We start from the raw sequence: 22,875 nt of genomic DNA, 5'->3' as shown, positions 1-22,875 counted from the left end.
AGTGGATCTGAAAATGTAGCTAGGGTTGTGTGTGATTTTATAATAAAATGACCTAATACAGTATTATTTTTATTGTGATAAGTACTTACATGTAATGGCTAGTTGTTTAGGTGGTTTTGAACTTTGATTTGAAGATTTCTAAGAAATTAATGAGAACCACTTGAAGTTCCAGTTGAAGAATCCACGCTTAAGAAAAGACGAGCTGTCTGATTTAATTCATGACAAAGGCATTATGCTCTTTGTTTCACTAAAAGCTTCAGTTTCATTAAATGCTGTGTGTGCACCAGTTTCATTAAATGCTGTGTGTGCACCAGTTTCATTAAACGCTGTGTGTGCACCAGTTTCATTAAACGCTGTGTGTGCACCAGTTTCATTAAATGCTGTGTGTGCACCAGTTTCATTAAGTGCTGTGTGTGCACCAGTTTCATTAAATGCTGTGTGTGCACCAGTTTCATTAAATGCTGCGTGTGCACCAGTTTCATTAAGTACTGTGTGTGCACCAGTTTCATTAAATGCTGTGTGCACCAGTTTCATTAAATGCTGTGTGTGCACCAGTTTCATTAAATGCTGTGTGTGCACCAGTTTAATCAAATGCTGTGTGTGCACCAGTTTCATTAAACACTGTGTGCATCAGACTGAAGCTGTGTATGTCAGCGTTGCAATCTCATGTTGACAACGTTAGATTTTAGTAACTACCTACTTACCTACTAAAATTTTAAGGACCTTTTATAAGTTATTAGGTATTAGATGGGATCTGAAATTCTTAATAGACAATTCTAAAATCATACTGCTTTAGTCAAGTTACTATGAGATTTGATCAACAATGTATATTTGGTTTAAGTGCCTAATCATTATTATATCATACACTCATGGTTTTGGGTGGATTTCTGGAGATGTTTAGACATGTTTGTGTGTTAAACTAATGTTTAAGGAGACAATTAAAAAAAGAGCTTTAGATTGTGACAAAATTGAGCTTAAATTTAATGAGCAGATTTTTTGTTTTACTCAGTTATAATCTTTAATTTACCTTTTTATGTTTTTACCAGGTCCTTAATTATGTATATGCCTCAGGAAGGATTAAAAGCTGTTGTATTTTTTAAGTGGGTTTCATGTCAAGAATAATAAAGTGAGATTTTTAATCATCACAGGAAACATTAACACAAAAAGTTAAAATAGAACATCGATAGGAGACGTTTAAACTTTAAAAATAGATAAGATTTAAAATAAAAAACAACAAAACACTAATACAATCATGCAAACATTTATAAATTAAACAAAAACGAAAGTGTGAAAACTTAAATGTTTGTTATGGAAACGCATAGCATTTGCGGGGGATGAAGCTGGAGATATCAGGGTAAATGACTCACCGCTGTGCTCTGTGAATATGTTCGAGCCGAGAATGCGGGGGTCTTTGGGCACTCGGGGCTTTGTCCGCACGGACCGCATCGAAGCGCCGCTGGGCCCGCCGCGTTCCTTCGCCTGCTGCGCCCCCATCTTGCTCCGCTCTCAGCTCACGCCACCGCCGACACCGGTCCCAGACCACGCGACCACCGCCGACGCACACTAATTCAATAAATCCAAGTCCAACTCAATGTTCTTACACTCCATACCCAATACAATCCGGCACAACTCAGTCAAAACAAAAATAATCAAACAAACACTAGTCCCAATATAACGCGATATTCATCTTTAAGTCTCTGTGATTCGATGATACAACATTACCGGGACGGGTCGCACGCAAAAAACAACACAATCTCCGCCATTAAATGTGCGACTGACATGTTTCCATGTTTGATTGACGTCGATTTTTAGTTTACGAAAACTTCCGCTGTGAGCAGCACTGTCGCTTTACCACAGATTTAGAATTTTGAGCTGACCAATCATAGCGACGTAGCGGGCATAGACTAAAACAAATTTTTATTCGTGTTTGGCTTTGGACTTATTGAATTGAACACCAACTTTACAAAAGTCGTTTCTATAACCGTAGCACTACACATTGAGCATTGAACAAGTTTAACCTCTTCTGTATAGATGGCGGTAACTAACAATATTGCACTTATAGCCTGACCAGGAACATAAAAACCCTCGCCATGTTGCGGAAAACTAATGGTACTAATTTCTTTTAATGGCAACAGTAACTGAAAACTTCATTGACATGTCACCTTGCATGTCAGTCTATTGCTGTCAAAGTGTAAACAAACTTTATTTTAAATGTGCGCAATTGATTTTGTGAATTACATAGCTAAAATCTTTTTATAGTCGTAAAAGAAAAGTGGTTCACAATGTGTTAAAGTATTTGTCGAAGAGAAATACTAAGGTTTCGGACAATATTTTCATTGAATAATTTTTCCGACAAGGGTGTCAAATTGATTGACATGTTTATCGTATAGTACAGTCCACTATGAAAATTAGCTGTGGTTTGTTTTAAAGTTTTTTGTTACTTTCTAAGTGTTGAATTTTATGGAATTGGGAAAGAAGTACCGAGTTTGAAGCGTTCATGAGCAGACATTGCAGTTGAATATTCAAGTTCTGAATTTGATTATTGATGAATAATAAAATAAATCCTACTAGCTCGATTGAAGTTTTCATTTAATTTATTTAAACCAGGTTACTTAAAATAATATTTTTTCGTTAATTCATGAAAATATCAAATTAGCCCGTAATCCTGAATCCTGATACATAAAGTTAGCCTATTAATTTAACACAGGTACGACTGTACTCAGTGTTGCACTATCAAATGCAATTGACGCGCCTCTATGCCAGGGTTTTTATGTTCCTGGTCAGGCTATATAATTATTTTGTGTTACTAAGTTGCAAATCATATTATTATTTTCTTTGTTTAATACAAGTTATTCAAGAATATATTAAAAAATATTAATTAAATTAATGTTGTATTCCATGCAATTAAACTTTGATATTTTTTTATAAACCTATTGATTATTAACAATGTTACACAGTGTTATACTACAAAGACGTTATTATACAAATTAAAGTATTCCTTGACAAACAAATTAACCTTAATTTAATTATTGTATTTTTATTTTTTTTTATAATCCAATTTCATGTTCAACTTTTTGTATTATTTGACTCGTTGATCTTGCTATAATTATAATAACATGCTAAAGCACGTTTTCGTAAGCTGCTGCTACTGCCAGGCTGTAGTTATGATGAATTCCGTTAGATGGCGCATATTAAGTAAATATAACTTGATAAAATAATTATTACCAAAACAGCCGATTGTCAATGATTTGTAACGACTGATTAGTGGTTTTATCACTCAGTGATATTTCAAAATCGATCCCCTGTAGAAAATACGATAAGTACGTTTATACTAAGTACATCTCATTATAATTATTGTAATCTTTCAATGCTTAAATAATTTCTAGTCTACACATCTTTGTTTTTAGCCGTTCGGTAGATGACACTAGTTACAGCACACTTCAGCCAGAAAAGTAGCGCCATCTAACATTTTATAAGTCGGAGTACAAGGTACCGTTGACGATAATAAGTTTTACGCGAGGCTTTTATTACCAATCTATCCTTCCTTTTCCTTCAACCACACCGACGCGCATAGCTATGCTTTGGATGCAATCGCGATGCTGTCGCTCGTTTACGAAACGCGTCACAAAAAGTCGCCGTGACCGAGGCACACCGAGGGGCCTAAAGTAGTAACCTAAGGTTGTCAGGTTTTTTGGGGTCGGATTTAATATTTTTTTGTTACAATTAATTTATTTAATGCTTTTAATAACTTAATTCTTTTTGTTAGTTCTTGTTGTTGGCACTGGAGGTTCCCTAGGATCCTATTTTCAGATCCTGACTTTGTGACAATGGGACCACCTCAAAAGTGTACTCTATCGAACAATTTTGCAAACGGTCCACTGACGAAGTAATCGGTGAACATAGTACATAGAAAAAATATATGTAGTGTCATGCAGTCGAACATATTGTAGAACCTCCTCCTTTTTTTAAGCCGGTTAAAAATTGGAAAAAACATTCCTACTATATCCAACTTCAAAACAGGAAGTGGTTCTCGTTTATTTAATTAAGTTATCTGATAGTAGAATAGAATAGAATAGTAATTCTATTTAACCGATTTCAATTAATGTAATAAATCCAACCTACTTATTTTTATTTATTATATTTTTTATTTTATTTTACTTATGTAAACCAAGCATTTCTTTTTTGATCTCATTAAAAACTATGCTTCTGCTTTAATTTACAATAAAAAATTGCCAGCCTATTCGAACAAGATACAGAAATTCTTCATACCAAGTAGAATTTTATGTAGGTACATTCTAAAAATACGCAATGAACAATATAGGTAAGGAAAGAAGCACTATTAACCCTTATTCAAACGCGAGCTGGTATGCATTTTTTTTACAAAGTTGAAGTGGATTTTGGGTAATTGTGGGTCACTTATTTCATATTTTTGATCAAAATTTATAAAAAAATAGGGGAAGGGGTAGTTTTTTGGGTGGTAAATAATTTACCATTATCCACTCATGACTACGAATTATTAAATGTTGGTGGTAAAATAGTTACCATTGTCCGTTTTGGTTTATTTTTGGTTCTTGACTAGTGACTTCCTCTTGGTTCTACCTATATTTTATTAAATATTTTGGGAATGAAATAAATATATTGTTTTTTTATTTATTAATATTACTTATTATGCTTACAATTAGGATGCTTACCTTGAGTCTGAAACTAACAATTCACTAATTACGTAACGTTTTAACGTAACGTAACGTTAAATAGATATCAAAATAACTTAAAATTTCTCCAAATATTTATTTAGTTTTATTTGTGCACATACAAAAAACAGCAGTTTTTTTATATATCATCAAACTTTTGTCAAGACGGGATCGGACAATGGTAAACTATTTACCACTTCTTTAAAATGTCTAAATTATATGAATAAATCAATTGCAGACGTTGCCTATAAGTGAGATTATACAATAAATGTTATAGTTTAGGAATTTGAATCCAAAAAACACTTATCAGAATTTTCGTTGAACAAAGTTTCAAAAATACCAAAAACGCGCGCTAAAAACTTGAAATTTTTCACACCAAAACCGTTTGGTTGACTTTGACATTACCTGACAGTGACAAATGACGTTGAAAAGTTGTAAAATGGCATAGATAAGTAAAAAAATATATTTAAAAATATAAATAAGTGACCAAGATATCTTTAAGTATTACCATATCGAAAATTAGGATCCTTTTTTAAAAGTAAACAAAGTGGTAATATATTTACCTTTATTTGAATAAGGGTTAAAACGTAGTAGTAGTAGGTTTACAAAATTGGATTTTTGGCGTTGACTTATTAATAAAAAGCACAATTGAATTTTTTTTTACATTTATTTCTACCACATCAAGAATACGGAATATAATCATAGTTCTTATTAATAATTCTAAAAGAGCTTAATCTAACTTAACATACCTAACTTATGGTTACATATGGCTCTAAAACTAAATTAATAATATTGTAACATTAAAAAAATTAACAACAAAGCATTTGAATAAAAAAATAACGTAACCGTAAATAAACTAAAATATTTAACAATTTACACAGATTGTTATATTAAATAAAATTAAAATAAATTATAACATTTCAATATAATAATTTGCAACAATTTTTACATCACCTAGATATGTCTAAGAATGAATAATAAATAAGTATTATTAATAATAATTATGTAATAATAACATCTTGGTCCGCCATCAAAATGTAGTTATAATACTCTTTAATGGTGACAATGAAAGATCAATGATTCTTTAATTTTATTGTCACATAGTACCATTTGTTTTTCTCTAATGACAATCAAATATTTTCATTATTTTGGCACAATTTTGAATTATTTCTATTTTTTTTAAATTATTTTTTATCTTTTACATTAGCTGACCCAGGGAACTGAACTTCAACTGCCTACGTTTATCATCATTAGCTACATACAGTAATAGTAGGTATAGGTAATTAAACAAAGTCGCTTTCCGCTATCCGTCCGGGACAGACATACTTACATCCAGAGCATTTTTATAATATTAGTGCGATTATAGATTTTGCCGGCGGCTTCGCCCGCGTTAACTTCGGCTTATCAATGAATGTTTCTATCCGTGCATATTCTTTAGCTTAAGGCTTAATTTCATAAGGGATAATGTAGAATTCTAATAGTGAAGGGATTTTACAATCGTTTCGATAGTTTCGAAGCAAATACAAACAAACAAACCAACCATTTTTTTCCTCTAATCTAATACTCAACTACAGCTGCTTCGATGATTATGTATAATATTTGTTTCTAAAATTACTTTAATGTCAATCTTAAATACTTAACCTACATTAATTATTTATACAATGTAATTTGACTAGCTTAAGTCTTTACTAAATCGTTTGAATGTCAATATTTGATAGTAATCAAGCCTAAACAAGAAAGAGCCGTAAACAGTTTGAGCCCTGTAAACGCGACTATCCTTAGGTCATTTATATACTTATTATTTGAGCAATAACGAATACTGCTTATTTCCAGGCCCACCCAGAAGGTCACAAAATGGAATGTTCAGTCCACTGGGTTGAAGATACCACTAAAATTAATAACGGACAGATGCTTATTTTACGGTGGACTGAGGACATCAAGAATGTAGCTGGCAGGGACTACATGACAAAGCGGGAGATCGTGCCGTTTCCTGCTCCTTGGGGTGGCTTGAAATGTCCAGCAGTGGACTGTGACTGGCTGAAATGATGATGGAGTGGCATGACGAGATGCTTAGGGCAGAGGAGCCTCCTCGTAGAAGTCGGGCTCGTCGTCCTTGTCAATGTCCTTCTGGGCGCCATCCAACTGAAACCAGAAAAGTCATGGTGAAAAAAAAAATTAAAAGTTCGAAGTTCTGGATCGAGTTCCTTCCAATACAACGCCAACGGTGCCGTGGTGTAAATACGACGTACCAGTTTTCTGGCTGGTGGCAAACTGGCAAAACACGGTAAAACCACAGTATTATAATGAGTATACACTCCGCAGACGCTGCACTAAGGCTGCTTCCATATTCTACCAAGTACCTAAGTTACCTACTTTATTAGTAGCAAAGGCTAAGAAGAGATTAAAAATATTAAAGCAAGTGTTTGTAAATTAATGTTGGGATAATGTGGATTTGTGTATGCCAAATAGGGTTTCTGCTCGAGCTTTCTCGAACTCGAGAAAACTCGAGAAATTTGGCTTCATTCGAGACGAGAAAAAAATTACCGGAGCTCGAGAATTCTCGAGTTTCGATTTTGAAGCTTTAATATTCTTGAAAGCCTATTTTCTTAGACAAAAGTAAGTTTTTAATTATTTAATAGGTCAACGTTGCTTTAAGACTGGCCTAGTCTTTCCTTTTTTAACTGATTTGATTTGCAAGTAATGATCTCAATCGAAACTAAGTAATAATAATGTTCACCAACGAGTATGCTATATTTATTATGTTTGTTTAACTCTGACTGATTTAAAGACTGAAAAACATGTTAACTAGACAGTTACCTTACCTAACAGACGTTAGGTTAGGTACTCGTGCCTCCTCGTAAAGTTTATTCAAGTCGTTATCTGTAAGAAATTTAAAAATTTATTAAAAAGTTATTTTTGTTCATAAAAAAACTATTTATCGTAATTTAGCTATTTGGACTTGTGTTCTTTAGAAAACAAGTGATTATCCTTAAAGTACACGAGACTTTATGACTTTTGTTATGATTATTAGTAAATATTAATTATGAAAGAAGATTTTATTTTTTGTTACTTTCCTTACCAAAATAACTGGTACTAAATTCTAATATTGATTGTTGTGCATAAAAGTAGGTATATTAGATTAAAAAAAACCTGTGTTTTTATTAAATTTCAACCAATTTCAGCAGTTTTCATTAAAAGACTCGAGACCCGAGAAAACTCGAGACTTTGGCCTCGAGAATTCTCGAAACTCGAGAAAAAAAATAAGTCGAGAAATCAGAAACCCTAATGCCAAATTATAGTTTAAATGAAGAGGGCAGAATACATTCAGCAGCAGATTTTGGGAATTCATAGTATAGGTAAAAATTAAACAAAATAAAAGATTTGCATAACACACCGCTCTCAGCTGGAGTGGTGTGAACAGATACACCAGCGCCATCCGGAGAGGCACCATCAGCACCAGGAAGAACGGCAGCGCCAGCGAGAAGCGCGAGGACTTCACTGTGTACAGCACGCAGATACCAGCTAGCTGGATCAGCGTGTACATGTGCATCTTCAGAGTCGGGACCTGTGGACATGACATGAAAATTCTCATAAAAAAGATGCTATAATGAAAGTTTTGTAGAAAATCCTGATAATAATGATCCAAGAGAGAAAAGTGCTTGATATCAAAATTCTTAGTTCTTGCTTTAAAAAAAATTGAGTGTAAAACCATAAAGGATCGAAGGCAGCTGTTCCTAATTTACTGACCTACGAGTATCTACGAAGGAAATTGGCACGCAGATCTTCTTGATGACAGGTTGCAATGACGTAGGCATTGTTGTGAAAGATTTTCCAAAACTGACCCCTTAGGGGTCTCTAAAGGGAGGAAGGGTCCAAAGGGGCACACTATTGTCCAGCTAAAACTATACCATGAGCAGCTCCTTACCCGTCTCACGTAAGGAACCTGTGGATGATGCTTCACAGGTTTCAGGAGCAGGATGCATCTGTCCCAGAACTGGATGCCGCCCAGGGCTGAGATACCCATGTACAGGAACACGCCGAAGAGCACGGCCATGGGCACCAGGCGCAGCCAGCTTGCGGCCAGCACAGACACTCCGCACAGGATGGAGACCAGAAGACCGGTTAGCCGTTGTTCTGGAAGTCGGTATTTAAACTTTAGTGTCTTGAATGGTACCTATTCAGGCAAGTCAGGCAACAGCTAAAGCTTTTAGTATGGTAGAATATCAAAATTTTGGTTTTATATGCCAGCCAACATTATGACCATGACAGTTACTCGTATCAAATTGGATCTTCCCTGTTCATTCCATGCTATAGCAGCTACTTTCTAAACCCTAAGGACGAAACTAGAGGCTATGATATGATAATAATTAGACTTCTGCAGGCTGCAGATACATATTATTAGGTCGGGCCAGTAATCAATGCGGTAGTTGACGTAGCTTAGACCACAGCGTTATCCTATTTTTATTAAGCAATCTTACCTTTAACCTCGACGATGTGCGGTTTGTCACCAGGCGCGTGGGTGGTGGACATGACCGTCAAGGCTGACACGTGGCTGACGGACCGGACGGTGGCCACGCACTGCCAGGGCGCTCCGAACATGCCGCAGACTCCGTTGACCAGCGACATGATCACTATGTCCATGTGGAAACCGCTGCCTTTCTTCAGGCGCCGCTCGGGCTTGTCAACGATGAGCCTGGTGATGAAACAGCCGTTGCAAAAAATTGTTCCAATAAAAAAATGATGGACAACAATATCAAATTTTAGGGGCTACCTAATTAGGCTTTGCAACTCTTAAGAAGGTTAACTTCGCTTTGCATGAACAGCATTGCTTATTGCCTGAATTCTGAGTGTTCGCTAGCTTGGAATTTATTTATTATTTGCCTACTGACAGAAGTGGAAATGGCAAATCGCATATCAGCCAATGTAAACTTTAAAGGAATGAGTACTCATTTTACAAGAGAACTGCAAGCCACAGACCTCCAAGACAATTTATGCCAATTAATACCAAAAATTTCAAGAAATCTTGAAAAGACTGTAGCCCACAGGTACATAATCCACGCAAGCCCTTACTCAGCGATGTGCGTTTCCATGAAGACAATGATGTAGACCATAAGTGCAGGGAGCGCCATCACAAGCATGGCCCAGAAGGGGATGGTCTCCAGGCCAGGGTTGGCAGGGACCAGCCAGGACCGGTCGGCTGTGGGGCTGAGACCTTCAGGGACCCGCAGGGTTTCTGTCCAGACGGGGACGAGGCGAGAGATTCCAACCATGAGGACGATCGCGATGGGGACACCGAAGTCTCCGAGAGCACGGCGAGCCTGAGGAAAATAGAAAATTACAAAATCTAATCACACGTTAGGTGATAATATATGAACTGGGGGAGTATTATTATACAAGTAAATTCTGCTAATTTTCACTATTATTATCTCTGAAACAATAGTTATTGGTCGCGCAGTAAGATTTGAGACAATCAAATTATCTGTAATAAATAAAATATTTGTATACGCTTGTCACGCTTACGTCCTGCGTATTTTGACTGATTTGTGTAAATATGACATGAGACAATAATAATACAGTGTTATGACGTTCGCCTCAACTTTTGTTGCGCGACCTATACCACTACACAACCCAGTAAAAAATAAACTACATGCTACAGTCACGGTAATAATATCATACAGTATTGTAACTTCATATAAACGGACGAAACGCGAGCTTTCCTTCGAAATTCAAATCTCGGTATGCGTTCGACATGCAAAAGTCGGGGGTGTCGCGAATGTGCCACAGTAATAAACGGACGATGTGTTGTTTTTTAAACAGTAAGCGCTCTTTTTTTATAAAAATAATTACAAGTACCTATTTATACAGGGTGTTAGGTAAATGGGTTTATAAGCCGACACTAGCCCATGTTAACATAATTGTGCATATAAATGGTATGGTGAAGTCAGTGATATCATCATTTTAATTTTTTAAATTTTGATACAAAATAAAATTTATAAAATCTGATTAAAATGATGATATACATTTTCTGACTTCACCATACCATTTATATGCACATGTTAACATAGGCTAGTGTCGGATTATAAACCCTAACACCCTGTATAATAATCAAGCATTTTGTACGCCTCAGTCGAGGGGAATACATTTTACGGTCGCAAATTTATAAGATTTGTTACTCTTAACACAAATATATTTTTTTAATTAAATCTACTAATCACAAAACAACATGCATTTTTGTCATATTTTATTCACGAATTATTTTGTTTGTCAAATTAAAATCATAAAACACATTCACAAAACTAGATAGAAATTCTAAGTGAGGCAGATGTAATGAAAATAGGGTCTGCAGGTGGGCAGCCCTATCGCATGTTGTCATAGCGTGACGTACCGCGCGGCTGTTGACATTTATTTCAAAAATATGGCCGAGATGGAATACTGTATAGATAGTATTACCGTGCTACAGTGAATATTTTGTAGTTCAAGTTCTATAATGTAGATGGCGGTATATTCTCTGTGAGGACTTTAGTACGGCAATAATCCGAAAGATGACGCGAATCCTGAACACAATATCTCTGCGATCACACCTAGATTTAGTACAGCAACGTAGCGATAGATGGCGCGAAATTCTAATAAATGCTTTCGTCCGTCCACTCATACATTTTAACGTTTCTACAAGCGATTCATGTTTTAAATACTTACACTGCGACCCAGGAACTTTCCGTTTCTGAAGATCCTCAGGTAGTAGGCGATGATGAAGGTGGACAGTGTCAATATTGTGCAGAACAAGGCTGTGTTGGGTTTTGGCAGTATGGGGAGCTGTGGGGTCACTGTGACGGTGGAGTTGTCTGCAAAAAGAAAAGGAATGGATATTAAAAAGTTTACTTACAGTAGGTTTTACTTTAAATTTGAGCAAAGCGTAAGGGAATAATATCTATCTACCTTATTATTTATAGCGGGTTTTGATGGTCTAATTTTAATAGACCAATCACTGGATTGAATTTGTTCGTTCGTTTGTTCGTTTCAGCCAAATGACGTCCACTGCTGGACAAAGACCTCCCCCAAGGTTTTCTATAATGAACGGTCCTGCGCTGCCCGCATCCAGGCTCTTCCCGCGACCTTTACCAGATCGTCGGTCCACCTAGTAGGAGGCCTGCCCACGCTACGTCTTCCAGCCCGTGGTCGCCACTCGAGAACTTTCCTGCCCCAACGGTCATCGTCTCGTCATCTTTGAATTTGTTAATGAAATTGAATCGAGTTTTTTTGCATTTTTTGTACATAGTGTCTCAAAATAGCAAAATTAGTGTACTTACTGTTTGCTTGGATGTATCGTAATTGGCCTTTTTTATACAGGTATTTCAGGTAGGTATCCAATCGGGTAACATGGAAAGCATTGGGGGAAGCCTATGTTCAGCAGTGGACGTCCTACGGCTGAGATGATGATGATGGTGAAGTAGGTATTAATACCTAGATGACCTAGAGAAGATTTTTTTCTACCTACCCAAGATTCCAGTGCCATTGACATCAGGCATTGTGGAGTTGTGGGTTTGGTTCTGGAAAGCGCAGTAGTCGACGCCGAGCGGATGGTTGCGGTAGACGCTGATGATGTTGGTGATCGGCTCCCCGATGAAGATCAGGGAGATGAGGAACGCGAATATGTCTTCGGTGAATCTGGTGGTAAGATTAAGGTTATTAACTTATTAGGCTACTCGCTAAAAGCCAGTATATGAAACTAGAGAGTTCCTCTTCTCTTAATGAGTGAAGTAAAATTGTTAAGAAGAGACTTATTCGTACCATAAAAGATTTTTTATTATTATTTTTTAATTAAGATGCTTAAAAGATACTAATAAAAAAGTTACGCGTGTTTATTAGATTATTTTTAAAATTAGATGCTAAAATTAAAGGTCTCGTCAGTGTATTTTTTAAATATTATGCTATGAATAAGTTATAAAATATCTGGTTTCCTTTAACGGGTAACTTCACTGGTTGGGTTTTTATTGGCGGTCAAGCTGTATATACTGGCTACACAAGAGTTGCAGCGGTGGAAAGAGAGGTGGGAATAGTCCCGTATAGTAATTGAGAAAATTAAACAAAGAAGCTGAAAATTCGAAATTTACCTGGTGATTTTTTTGACAGCAACGCTGCCCTCAACAGATGCGACTGCCAGTGCGATGACGATCATCCAAAGGCCGCAGTACATCCTGGCAGCGAGGAAGTCGAAGCCGTAGGACCTGCAGAAGCCGCTCAGAGCGTCGTCCAGCAACAGCAGCGGTCCCGTGGCCCCCGTGATCATCATCGGCTGCCCAGAGAGGAGTGCGAACAGAATGCCACCGGCACAAGTGAACACCTGGAGAAAACATAGATTTATCATTTACTAGCGGCCGCAAGTGCCACCAGTGGTCAAAATTAAATAAATCTTTTTAATTTTGATGATAGATAAAATAAAATGACAGGAATTTAAGTACTTACAAGCAGGATTGCCATTTAAAGAAGTACTATGACTCCATGAATCTATCACCTATCGTTTTTAGAAGCAATAAATAGGGGCAGATTTAACCAGCCAGATTAAAGAGGTCTTTCAATGCCTTACCAGTGTTTCAGATATCCCGATTTGTCCGTGTGTCTTTTCTGCCAGAAGACCGCCGAAGGTGATAGCAGACGAGAGAGCGGCGAAGTACATGAAGATAGTCGCAGCTGCGCACTGCCCGTTCAGGGCGTCGGTGAAGTCCGACATGTAGAATGGGTAACGCCTCTTGATGTCACGGATGACGCCTGAAAAAAGCCAGCAGTCAGAACTGGCAACATGGAAACAAAATGATATTGATGTCGATTTAGATATTACCTCCAAATAGGCGGCCAGTTCTTGACAGCGGGTCATCAGGTTCCTTAGGTGGTGGGGACCCCTTCTCCGCTTCAAGCAACGCCTTCTTCTCATCGGAGGGTGTTGTCTCAGCCACAGCAGCTTTCTCTTTACGTGCCTTCTTTTCTATTGCATCACGCTTGCGTCGCCGAATCATTTCGCTTTTGGCCCGCAGTTCCTCGATGGGTAGAAGTGCTTGACGCTCCCAGTCGCCGGGCGGCAACACAATGGAGTCGTCAAGGAATTCATTGATACCCGACAACAGTTCACGCCGGTCGTCTGCTTTGTAGGCGATGGAGTGGAACGCTGGGTTAGACATCAGGGTTGAGATGGAGCGACCAACCTCATGGTAGTCTAAGTCAGCGTCGCTAGGTCCAAGGAGGATGAACATGAATCGGACGGGGATGGGTACTTCAGTGATGGACGACATCTGGATGCCATGGGCGAGCCTCACAAAGGCAATGGTAGGCTGTTCAAGGAAGCCAACAGCTCCTACTAGGACGGTAGTAGCTTCGGCGTCTTCTGGAATGCGCTTCATGATGGATTCATTGTGTCCTTTTCGCAGCTCGTCTTGAGAGCCATCGACGATGGTAGAAGCAAGGTACTCCACTTCTTTCATATCGATGGCCGCCGAAGAGGATTTTTTGCGTTCAGAACGGTCCATAGGCAGCGCATGGGAGCTGCGCCGACGGCGCTGGTCCGATAGATTCTAAACAGAAAACATACTCCATTAGAAAATTATCTTTCCTATGAAGGAATGGACCAGCTCTTTTACTTTGAGATAGTGAAGACTCCAATGCATCACCTCAGTAAAAGAATCGATCCTAAGACATAAACACTCAAGGGCAAACTATGTGATATTTACAAGATACTCTTCATAGCGAAATTTTCAGTGAACTATTTTTGTAATTTATTCAAATAAGTAAGTAAGAGCATTGAAACTTAGATTCGTTCTTAATATTTTTCATTACTATGCTAATTTCAACCTTCGTTAACTTCGTTGTTGATCATAAACCATAAATTAAGTGGACAAGTGTGATAATTCCGCTATAAAAGAAATACATAATTGATTATTGAAACAATAGCGACTATTCTAAGGTACGTGCTACGCTTGTCGTGGAAGCGATTTGCAAGAATAGTCTACGTTTGGTAAACAAAAGATAATTAATGTGCTCATTAAGTTGAGCTGCTGGTGACAAACGGTTTGACGTGGGATATGTTGAGGTATCTGTGACAAATCGTTCAGGTGATTTTCTTCAGGAGGATGGCGAGGAGAAGAACTATGAATGAAGAATTCAATCGTTTAATGACCAACTACTTACTTCCTATTTTGATGCAAATGAAACTTAGTACTAAAAACATGATAACAGTGGGGCTATCATATTTTTAATACATTTATACATGCGAACGTGCTGAAACTGATAAAATATGGGTATTTTAGGCACGTAGCGTAGCGTAGATTGTTCTACAACAATTAATTCCAGTAAATAACACCTTGCTCTGTAGTGTTCAATAAATACCATGAACACAATCTAGATAAAAAAAAAAACAGAAAATTAATTCGAATCTTGAATTCCAGTTTTTTCATTGTCAATGCATGTTTAATCACGACTGAAATGAAACTTACATAATATGACTCTACCTAATTTCTATTTAAATGAAAATGATAACAATACTGAATGAAGAAATTCAATGAGGGACTTGTGTCATAGTCTATGACTACGAAATATGATGAAATTGAACACCAACCACTACGATGACCAGTCTCATCACTCTGTCTGTACGAAGTGCTGCAGTGGATGGAATCTCAAACTATGGTGTAATGTTAGTAAAAGTGACAATAACTTCTGAACTAAAAAAAAACCAATATACTGGGCCATTTGCAAGATTTTTGTTGCTTTTGCCTTCCTGAAGTGGTCTACGAATAGAGATAATTGCACTCAAACTGTGTGCTGAAACAAAGTCGTATTTTAAAGGGAGTTGTCGTGATTGAGTTCTTGGAAAGGATCAAGGCTGACCATCTCTAAGTACAGCTTAGGATCTGATGTGGCCTCCAGAGATGGAGTGACGACATATTATGCTAGTAGCAGTTGTAACTGTGGACCTCGTTATTGATTGGAGATTTGGGATTTTGACTAAAATTGTAAAAATCTGTTTGCTTATGACTCTTTAATACCTACTTAAAAATAGCAGTCAAGATGACCCAATACGAAGGTAGAAGGGCAAAAAGATATACCTATAAAGATTGGTAGCATGCGCTTTCCTAAATCTGATATAGAAGTAGTCCAAATGCAATCTCGTAAGCAACATTCTTGAATCAGCACAGAAAGGGAGAGTCAAAGTCAGAGTTGAAGGGTACAGGCAAAGTCTTCAAAGTCAGATGTAAAAGTTCTTGCATATGGTCAAGTAATGTTAATAACACACTGGTACATGGCAGTGGCATACGATGAGGTGCGCGCTGTGGCGACGACAGAGCCCGGTCGCGGAGCACAGCGAGCAGCGCGCGCGAGGGATCCCCGGCTCCTCCACCCACAGCGACTGTGAGTAAGATCAGGTGAGACAGCTGGAATACCTGACCCTACTTCAAACCTATGGAATTTCCACCTAAGGAACCTAAGGCTAAAGAACTTTCAAGGCGAGAGTGAATAGGCACTTACAGGGCAGATATTACCATCCTAGACTGCGTCTTATATAACACCGCAATCGTTGCGGTCAAATTTCTGACTTGTCCTGCATAAAAAAAACTGTACTGTACTGTACTGGGTAGGTACTGTGTAAGATGACATGCTCTTCCTTTATACAGTTATCATCATTACCATTTTTAGCGTCATTTAGTCTTCACAACAGGAAAAAGACTGAGAAAGCAAATACAGAATTTGGTCTACGTTCCACACATTAGTTGAGGTTACGTCTTTTTCAAAAATATAACCTTAGGTTAATTTTAAAAGGGGAGTTTTCATTTTTCCTGGTTAAAGTTTTCCAAAGTGTCAGTGTTGTAAACATCAACAGCTAGAAGTTAAACCTAACTGTAGAAGGAAAACTTACCCTTTTCGTCAAAGATCTTGACAAACATTTGTGGTTAAGACAAAAAACAAACAGCGAATGACTGATCTTAACCAAATAAGATCAATTCGAAGAAACATATAGCCCAATTGAATGGTACCTAAATCAATATTAAAGTAGTGACATCGACAGATAAAAATCTATTTACCAAGTGCTCAAAACCTAATTGTGTTACTTTAACGAGATCTTTTAAATATGCAGCGGCTTTATTCTCGAAAAGAATCTTCTTGAAGATTCTGACCAGTCACTGTCTCAAAGAGAGCCTCTATCATTGATGATAAATTATTTTTTGCAGAAGAATCTATGTCAGTAACTTCTAAACTGATGAAAAACTAAGTATAGACTTTATTTATAAAGTCTGTCAATAGCTGAAATCACGATCATTGTTGTTAATTACATACTAATTAAACATTTGAAGCGATGCCACAAAACTTCAACACCATCAGTCGTTTTACGGTTGTGTAATAATTATCTTGGAAACTTTCCAAGAGAGCAATAAATACCCAATCGGGGATAAAAATATCGAAAGCTGCTTTAATTGGCGGGGGAAGTTAATAAGGCCCTTATTTTATGTAATCCCTTTTCCAAGTATCCTATAATATTTATTAATAATCTCTTTTCTACCCACTGCATGTCTCAAAATAGTAAGAAATTAATCGTAATCCCAATTTGGGATATTTATATCTGGCTAGAATATTCCTATTCGAAATTCATCATACATACATACATTCACTAAATGAAGAGCTTTATTCGAAGCCTACTTATAAATGAAGAAGGTAACACATAGGTTCCGAAATACTACCCTGAAGAGCTTCTTAATAATTAATGTTGACTCATCTTGCTAAGGACCAAACCGAGACAAAACCAAAACAGTAATATCAAATGCTTTCATAAAATCAAGATTAATAAAAAAAATACTTATATGTCAAATGTGAGATCGCTTCTAAGCGATAAGACCGCCTAAATGTGCCGTTTATATTTTTTATTTATTTATGTGTCTGTTATTTAAGTATATTCTATTGCTATCTCGAAAACCGTAAAGTTGTACATATTTTCCCGAAATTGAGAGAAAATACTTGATACTTGTCTGAGTAAAGGTTCTTACAACCATTATAGGTGCCAACCTATTATCCATTCAAGCTTGCATCCTATTAAGCTTTGTCTCTCAGATTAACGACGCTCTAAGCCGTCTGTGTTGATCCAATTAATATCTGACACTGAAGCCAGAATCCCACAACGATATCAGGAATCAAAGCTGCATTTCAAATATGCTTTGAATTTAATAGATGCACCTTCCGAACGTTGTCTGGCCATATTAGAGACCGGCGCGTGATCTAACATAAGTGAATTAACTACGGGACTATTCCTACCTCTCGTTCGCACCGCAACTCCTGTGTAGCCAGGATCTACAGCTTGACCGCCAATAAAACCCAACCAGTGAAGGACTAGACTTAGAAGTTTGTCTCGGAGGAAAAACTGTCATTGGACCCGCAACGAAATTAATCAGAAGAACATAGGAGAAGAATTAACACTATTCTAGCTAAGAGTATTTCCGGTTTTTTGGGCCCTTTGAATCTATTGCTGCACACGCAAATTTGTCATTATTTCGACTTTTAGGCAATATTATGATTTCCATCAAAACACCGTTTTCTTGTTACAAAATAATTAGCTTAGGCGCAGACCATCGATTTTTCGTCGGCCGATAGTTTAGTCGGGCAGTTGATCAGTATGGGCATGTATGGAAGTGCGCACATTAAGTACACCGATTTGATTTGGCCGATTCTTCATATAATTTAAAATCGAGCACAACTATCGGCCAACAAAAAATCGGTGGTCTGCGCCTAGTCTTGTTACAATGGGTAAGTACGAATAAATTATGTAACTTTTATTTATTTATTTATTTAAAACTTATATGCACATAGAACGGTGTACATAAGGCGGACTTAATGCTTTTAAACTTTATAAAAAGCTTGCTATTGGTTGAAATATAGGAATCCAGGGGTGTAATAATTTTATGGTGAATGGCGCAAGACCAGGCAAAATAGTTTTAATTGTTGGTAGCTGTTATGTATTCTATAGTGTAAGTAATAATTTAATAGACAGTAAAAATATATTGAAAGTAGTTTGGCATTAGAAAAAATAGAAAATGCAAAAGAATAATGAATACAGCTGTCGTTTCAGCGAACTTCTAGAACAGGTGGCCGTCGTCGTATTGAATCTAGTCATAATATAATTCCACAGAATCCTATTTATTACTGCAAATAGAATATTCGTTATTGTGACGTACAAAGTCGATAGAGGATATTGTTGCCCGAAACTACGTATAAAAATAGGTTGCACGTCACGTCGTCTGTCACGACTTGTCGTCTTGGCACCTTTGGTACTTACAACATTTTTTAATTATTTTGCACAAAGCAAAACGATCTTGAAAACATTGTCGTTAACTCAAGGCTTCCGATATTTTTGCAAGTAATATGCGGGCCTACGTTTGTTTGCGGTTAAGCTTTGCGATAATCTAGTTCTTCACTTACACTTCTATTTTTAAATGTGCGTTTTTTTACTCTAGTTTTGCCCCGCGGCTTTGGTCACAGTGAGTTTCTTATCACTTAACTTTATGTAGGAATTTTCAGATCCTTGATATTAGAAACGATTATTTTCCAATTGAACATAGGCCTCCCCTAATGCTTTCCACGTTGATCGATTGGTAGCGGCATGCGTCCAGCGCTTCCCTGCTACCTTTACGATGTCGTCGGTCCACCTTGTAGGACGTCCTATGGCTGACATGATGATGATGATGATTTTCCAATTAATTAATCCCTTTTTAGTCTCTTCAATATTGTTACTAAAAGCATTATGTTATTTTCCTAAGACCAATCGCTCTATATTAAATTTTTCATAATAGGTCTAAACAAATAGACAACTACTACTTTATTCTAATAGTTTCGATATTATTTGTTAACTTGAAAAAATGTTCTGGCCGATCAAATTTTACATCCCAATGCCATTTTAAATCTAAATCTAGGGAAACGTGTAGCTTTCACACAGAATACAGGGTGTTAGGTAAATGGGTATATGAGCCGACACTAGCCCATGTTAACATGGGCATATAAATGGTATGGTGAAGTCAGAAATTTGATATCATCATTTTATTTTTTAAAATTTTCATACAAAATAAATTTTATAAAATCAGATTTGTATGAAAATTAAAATAATTAAAATGAAGATATACATTTTCTGACTTCACCATACCATTTATATGTCCATGTTAACATGGGCTAGTGTCGGCTCATATACCCATTTACCTAACACCCTGTATACATATACAGAGTTAAGTACCTTCTATCTATCTCTCTAAACTAATTAAGTATAGCATAATGCTACAATTTCTCTTAATATAAACTATAAGCCTAGTTTATAGAAATTTTAATACGACATGCTTTTACATCGTACTTATTCGGCATTAAAATAAGCGTACATTTAATAACAAGTATTTTGTTATTTAACAGGATTTTCCACAAAGTAAAAGTTTCCAGAGCTACGGAATTCCAGTAATATTTCGCAACAAATATTATCCCTGTATTCACGTGAAATAGTCCAATTTTATACTCGCAGAAATTCGAAGAAACTGCTCGAATAAGCTTTTGTGAGGTCTATGAAAAGTTATATCAAAATGCATATTAAATTTAATCCTGCTTTTGTAACTTGTAAATGCTTAATATTACTTTAGCTTTTTGTGTATCTCCGTTTATAGGCTTTACTCAAGAACGAGTATGTTGGTATGGTAACCAACTCGCGGAACCACTTTCATAGTTTTAAGTTTCAAATGTAAGTCTTGATTGTTCTTTACTGTACTTTAGAATCTACGTTCATAAAATTTACAAGTAAATATAGGTATTTTCAGCTGGTGAAAATAAAATTGAAATTACCTACTTTGTCTATAGAAACACGGAATTAAGGCGGCCAAGCTTTATACATTACGAGTATCTTGGATTTGAAATGTTACTTCTGGTGTAGCTGTACTAGGTACTACTTTATAATTACCTATTCATATACGAGTAGGTACTAACTGTTTTGAATGCAATGAATGGATAACATTCGGTTACCCAAAGATTATATTGCTAATCCTGTCGTATCACTATCAAGATAAGTTTTGTTTTCCGATAATATTGTCGTGGCGACATGGATTCATGTCAAGAATTTTAAACAGTTACCTACCTACTCGTTACCTATTTCGTTTCCTGATTAGCGAGATTTATTACAGTTCTCAAATTAAGCTGATTATTTTAGAATCTGAAAAATTTCTGACAAGAAGCTTAGATATTCCAAAAAATTCGGAGACAACGTGATTTATTCACGTTAGAACCAAGACCCATCCGATGTAGGGTAACATAAAACACTACAGTAAAAAAATTACATGTTACACTGTTCTGAAATATTTTTGGTCAAGGCCTATCAACAACTACTCCCACATGTCTTTTCCAATGCTACAACTTCTGTATATCAAAGATCAACAGCTTGGCTCCAATAAAACCTAACCAACAAAGTTTTAGTAGGCGATAGCTAACCGTTTTGAAAACTTCAACGAATATAATATCTAGAAGTTCCCTATAGACGCCGAATCAGTCGTTTTAAAATATTGATTATGGAATTCAATCGCTAGAATTCCCTGAAAAATCATCAAATCATCATATATCACATTATATTCCCCTGCAAAACACACACAATATTCTCCAAGTTTTCCACCTACCTGGAGGCTGGTGTACGACGCGTGCTTGCGGCCGCCGATGGAGAATCTGAAGCCCTTGTCCTCGTGGACATGGCGATGGCGGAGAAGAAGCGACCGCATCACGACTGGCTTGTCGTCTTCCTCGATCAGCTGGGACTCCACCATGTTCTCGACCACTCTGTGGGAAAGGGGATGTTGTAGTCTAGTACGTGTAGAAATACTGCGTTGAAACTAAAGAGAAGTGTGATTTTGAGACGACTCTACTGTACTCGTATATTGTATTTTTTTATCCACAACGAGGAAGCTCTTGGCCTGTATCTCACCTGATGGTAAGTGACGATCAGGCCGAAGGTGGAAGCGAGCTTCACCCGGTATCCTCAACCACGGAGGAACTGGCTATCTTACCTCTAACTGCCGGAACACAACAATGCTGTTAACATTGTTGTTATGGCGACAGACTTAGGTAAGATGGTGCTGGTAAGGTTTCTATTATTTATAAAATTTATTTATGAAAAAAAATATTTGGGTCAAATTCATAATCGGAATTTATAAAAATCAAAGACTGAACTGATGTTTTCACGAGAATACGTACTTTACTCGTATTACTTTAAGCTGACTCAGAATTTTATTTTCTTTTGAATGCAAAGGCGCTTTGATGTCAAACAACCATAATAATACAGAGTGATGAAACGATCCAAATATTAATGGAAGTCAAAATCCTTTGCATATTTTCCAACATTTTCTCTCTAAAAATCCCATAAAGTTATTGCATATGAAGTTGAAGTAGCATTCAATTACAATAAAGTGATTCCGCGAAACCTTTCCCGCATACACTTGTTGCAGCGGAAATAAAATTGGAAATCCTCGCGAAAGCTTTGGAGCCTAAACAAACTCTAACAGCATCGGAACCGTAGAAAAAAATAGAGAGTTCGCAAACCGATAGTTTTGTTTGTTTGTATGTACCGCCGCTACAGAAAAACGAAACTATCACAAATTAATATTTCCGATTGGTTGTTACATTTTCCAAGAGAGTATTTCAGTTGGATTATTTTGTACGTGGATGGAACCGAATATTTTTATGAAAAATTCATTGGAAAAACCTGATATTGGTATCAGAGATTTTTTATCGAACTAGAATTTCTGACAAATGTTTGTATACGGATTATTATTACAGAAAATGTTTACATTCCTGGTAAATGTATAAAGTTTATAAATGGTTTCCAAGACTTCTGATTCAGGTCAGCTAGATAAACACGCATTTCATAGCCTCGGGGATGTAATTACAAAAGCTTCGATAAATTAATCAGAGAGGGGAGACTTTTAAAAGTTTGGATAAAAAGCACATAGGTATGGCTTTCCTTTAGCGCTCTGATCCTTGCGTCTTACTCCTCCAAGTAAAAGACCAACCTGGTCACCAGGCACCGTTCGTTCCAGCCAAATGACGTCCACTGCTGAACAAAGGGGTCCCCCAAGGATTACCATAACGAACGGTCATGCGCTGCCCATCCAGGTTCTTCCCGGGCACTGTTACTTATTCCTAA

General features: G+C 36.9%; 2 protein-coding genes across 4 annotated transcripts in view; both read right to left on the bottom strand.

The window, feature by feature from the left end:
* LOC135086463 (tyrosine-protein kinase Abl) overlaps positions 1-1,780 on the bottom strand; it is a 129,425-nt gene extending 127,645 nt beyond the window's left edge. Inside the window, exon 1 of the mRNA XM_063981188.1 lies at positions 1,368-1,780. Within this exon, the coding sequence (XP_063837258.1) occupies positions 1,368-1,494 (127 nt within the window). The 5' untranslated portion in view covers positions 1,495-1,780. The remainder of the gene's footprint in view (positions 1-1,367) is intronic.
* A 3,559-nt stretch (positions 1,781-5,339) lies between these two features.
* The window catches only part of LOC135086954 (anion exchange protein 3), a 45,932-nt gene continuing 28,396 nt past the window's right edge, over positions 5,340-22,875 (bottom strand). For all 3 annotated transcript variants that reach the window (XM_063981788.1, XM_063981789.1, XM_063981787.1), the window contains 11 exons: positions 21,356-21,512; positions 13,528-14,254; positions 13,276-13,457; positions 12,803-13,032; positions 12,187-12,356; positions 11,388-11,533; positions 9,762-10,009; positions 9,170-9,384; positions 8,617-8,825; positions 8,086-8,256; positions 5,340-6,833 (listed from right to left, as the gene is read on the bottom strand). In XM_063981788.1, the coding sequence (XP_063837858.1) occupies positions 6,762-6,833; positions 8,086-8,256; positions 8,617-8,825; positions 9,170-9,384; positions 9,762-10,009; positions 11,388-11,533; positions 12,187-12,356; positions 12,803-13,032; positions 13,276-13,457; positions 13,528-14,254; positions 21,356-21,512 (2,527 nt within the window). In that variant the 3' untranslated portion in view covers positions 5,340-6,761. The remainder of the gene's footprint in view (positions 6,834-8,085; positions 8,257-8,616; positions 8,826-9,169; positions 9,385-9,761; positions 10,010-11,387; positions 11,534-12,186; positions 12,357-12,802; positions 13,033-13,275; positions 13,458-13,527; positions 14,255-21,355; positions 21,513-22,875) is intronic.

This window comes from Ostrinia nubilalis, chromosome Z (assembly GCF_963855985.1).
Source record: "Ostrinia nubilalis chromosome Z, ilOstNubi1.1, whole genome shotgun sequence".
Lineage (NCBI taxonomy): Eukaryota > Metazoa > Arthropoda > Insecta > Lepidoptera > Crambidae > Ostrinia > Ostrinia nubilalis.
Note: the sequence above shows the minus strand (reverse complement) of the source record. Positions and strands in the feature narration are given on the sequence as shown.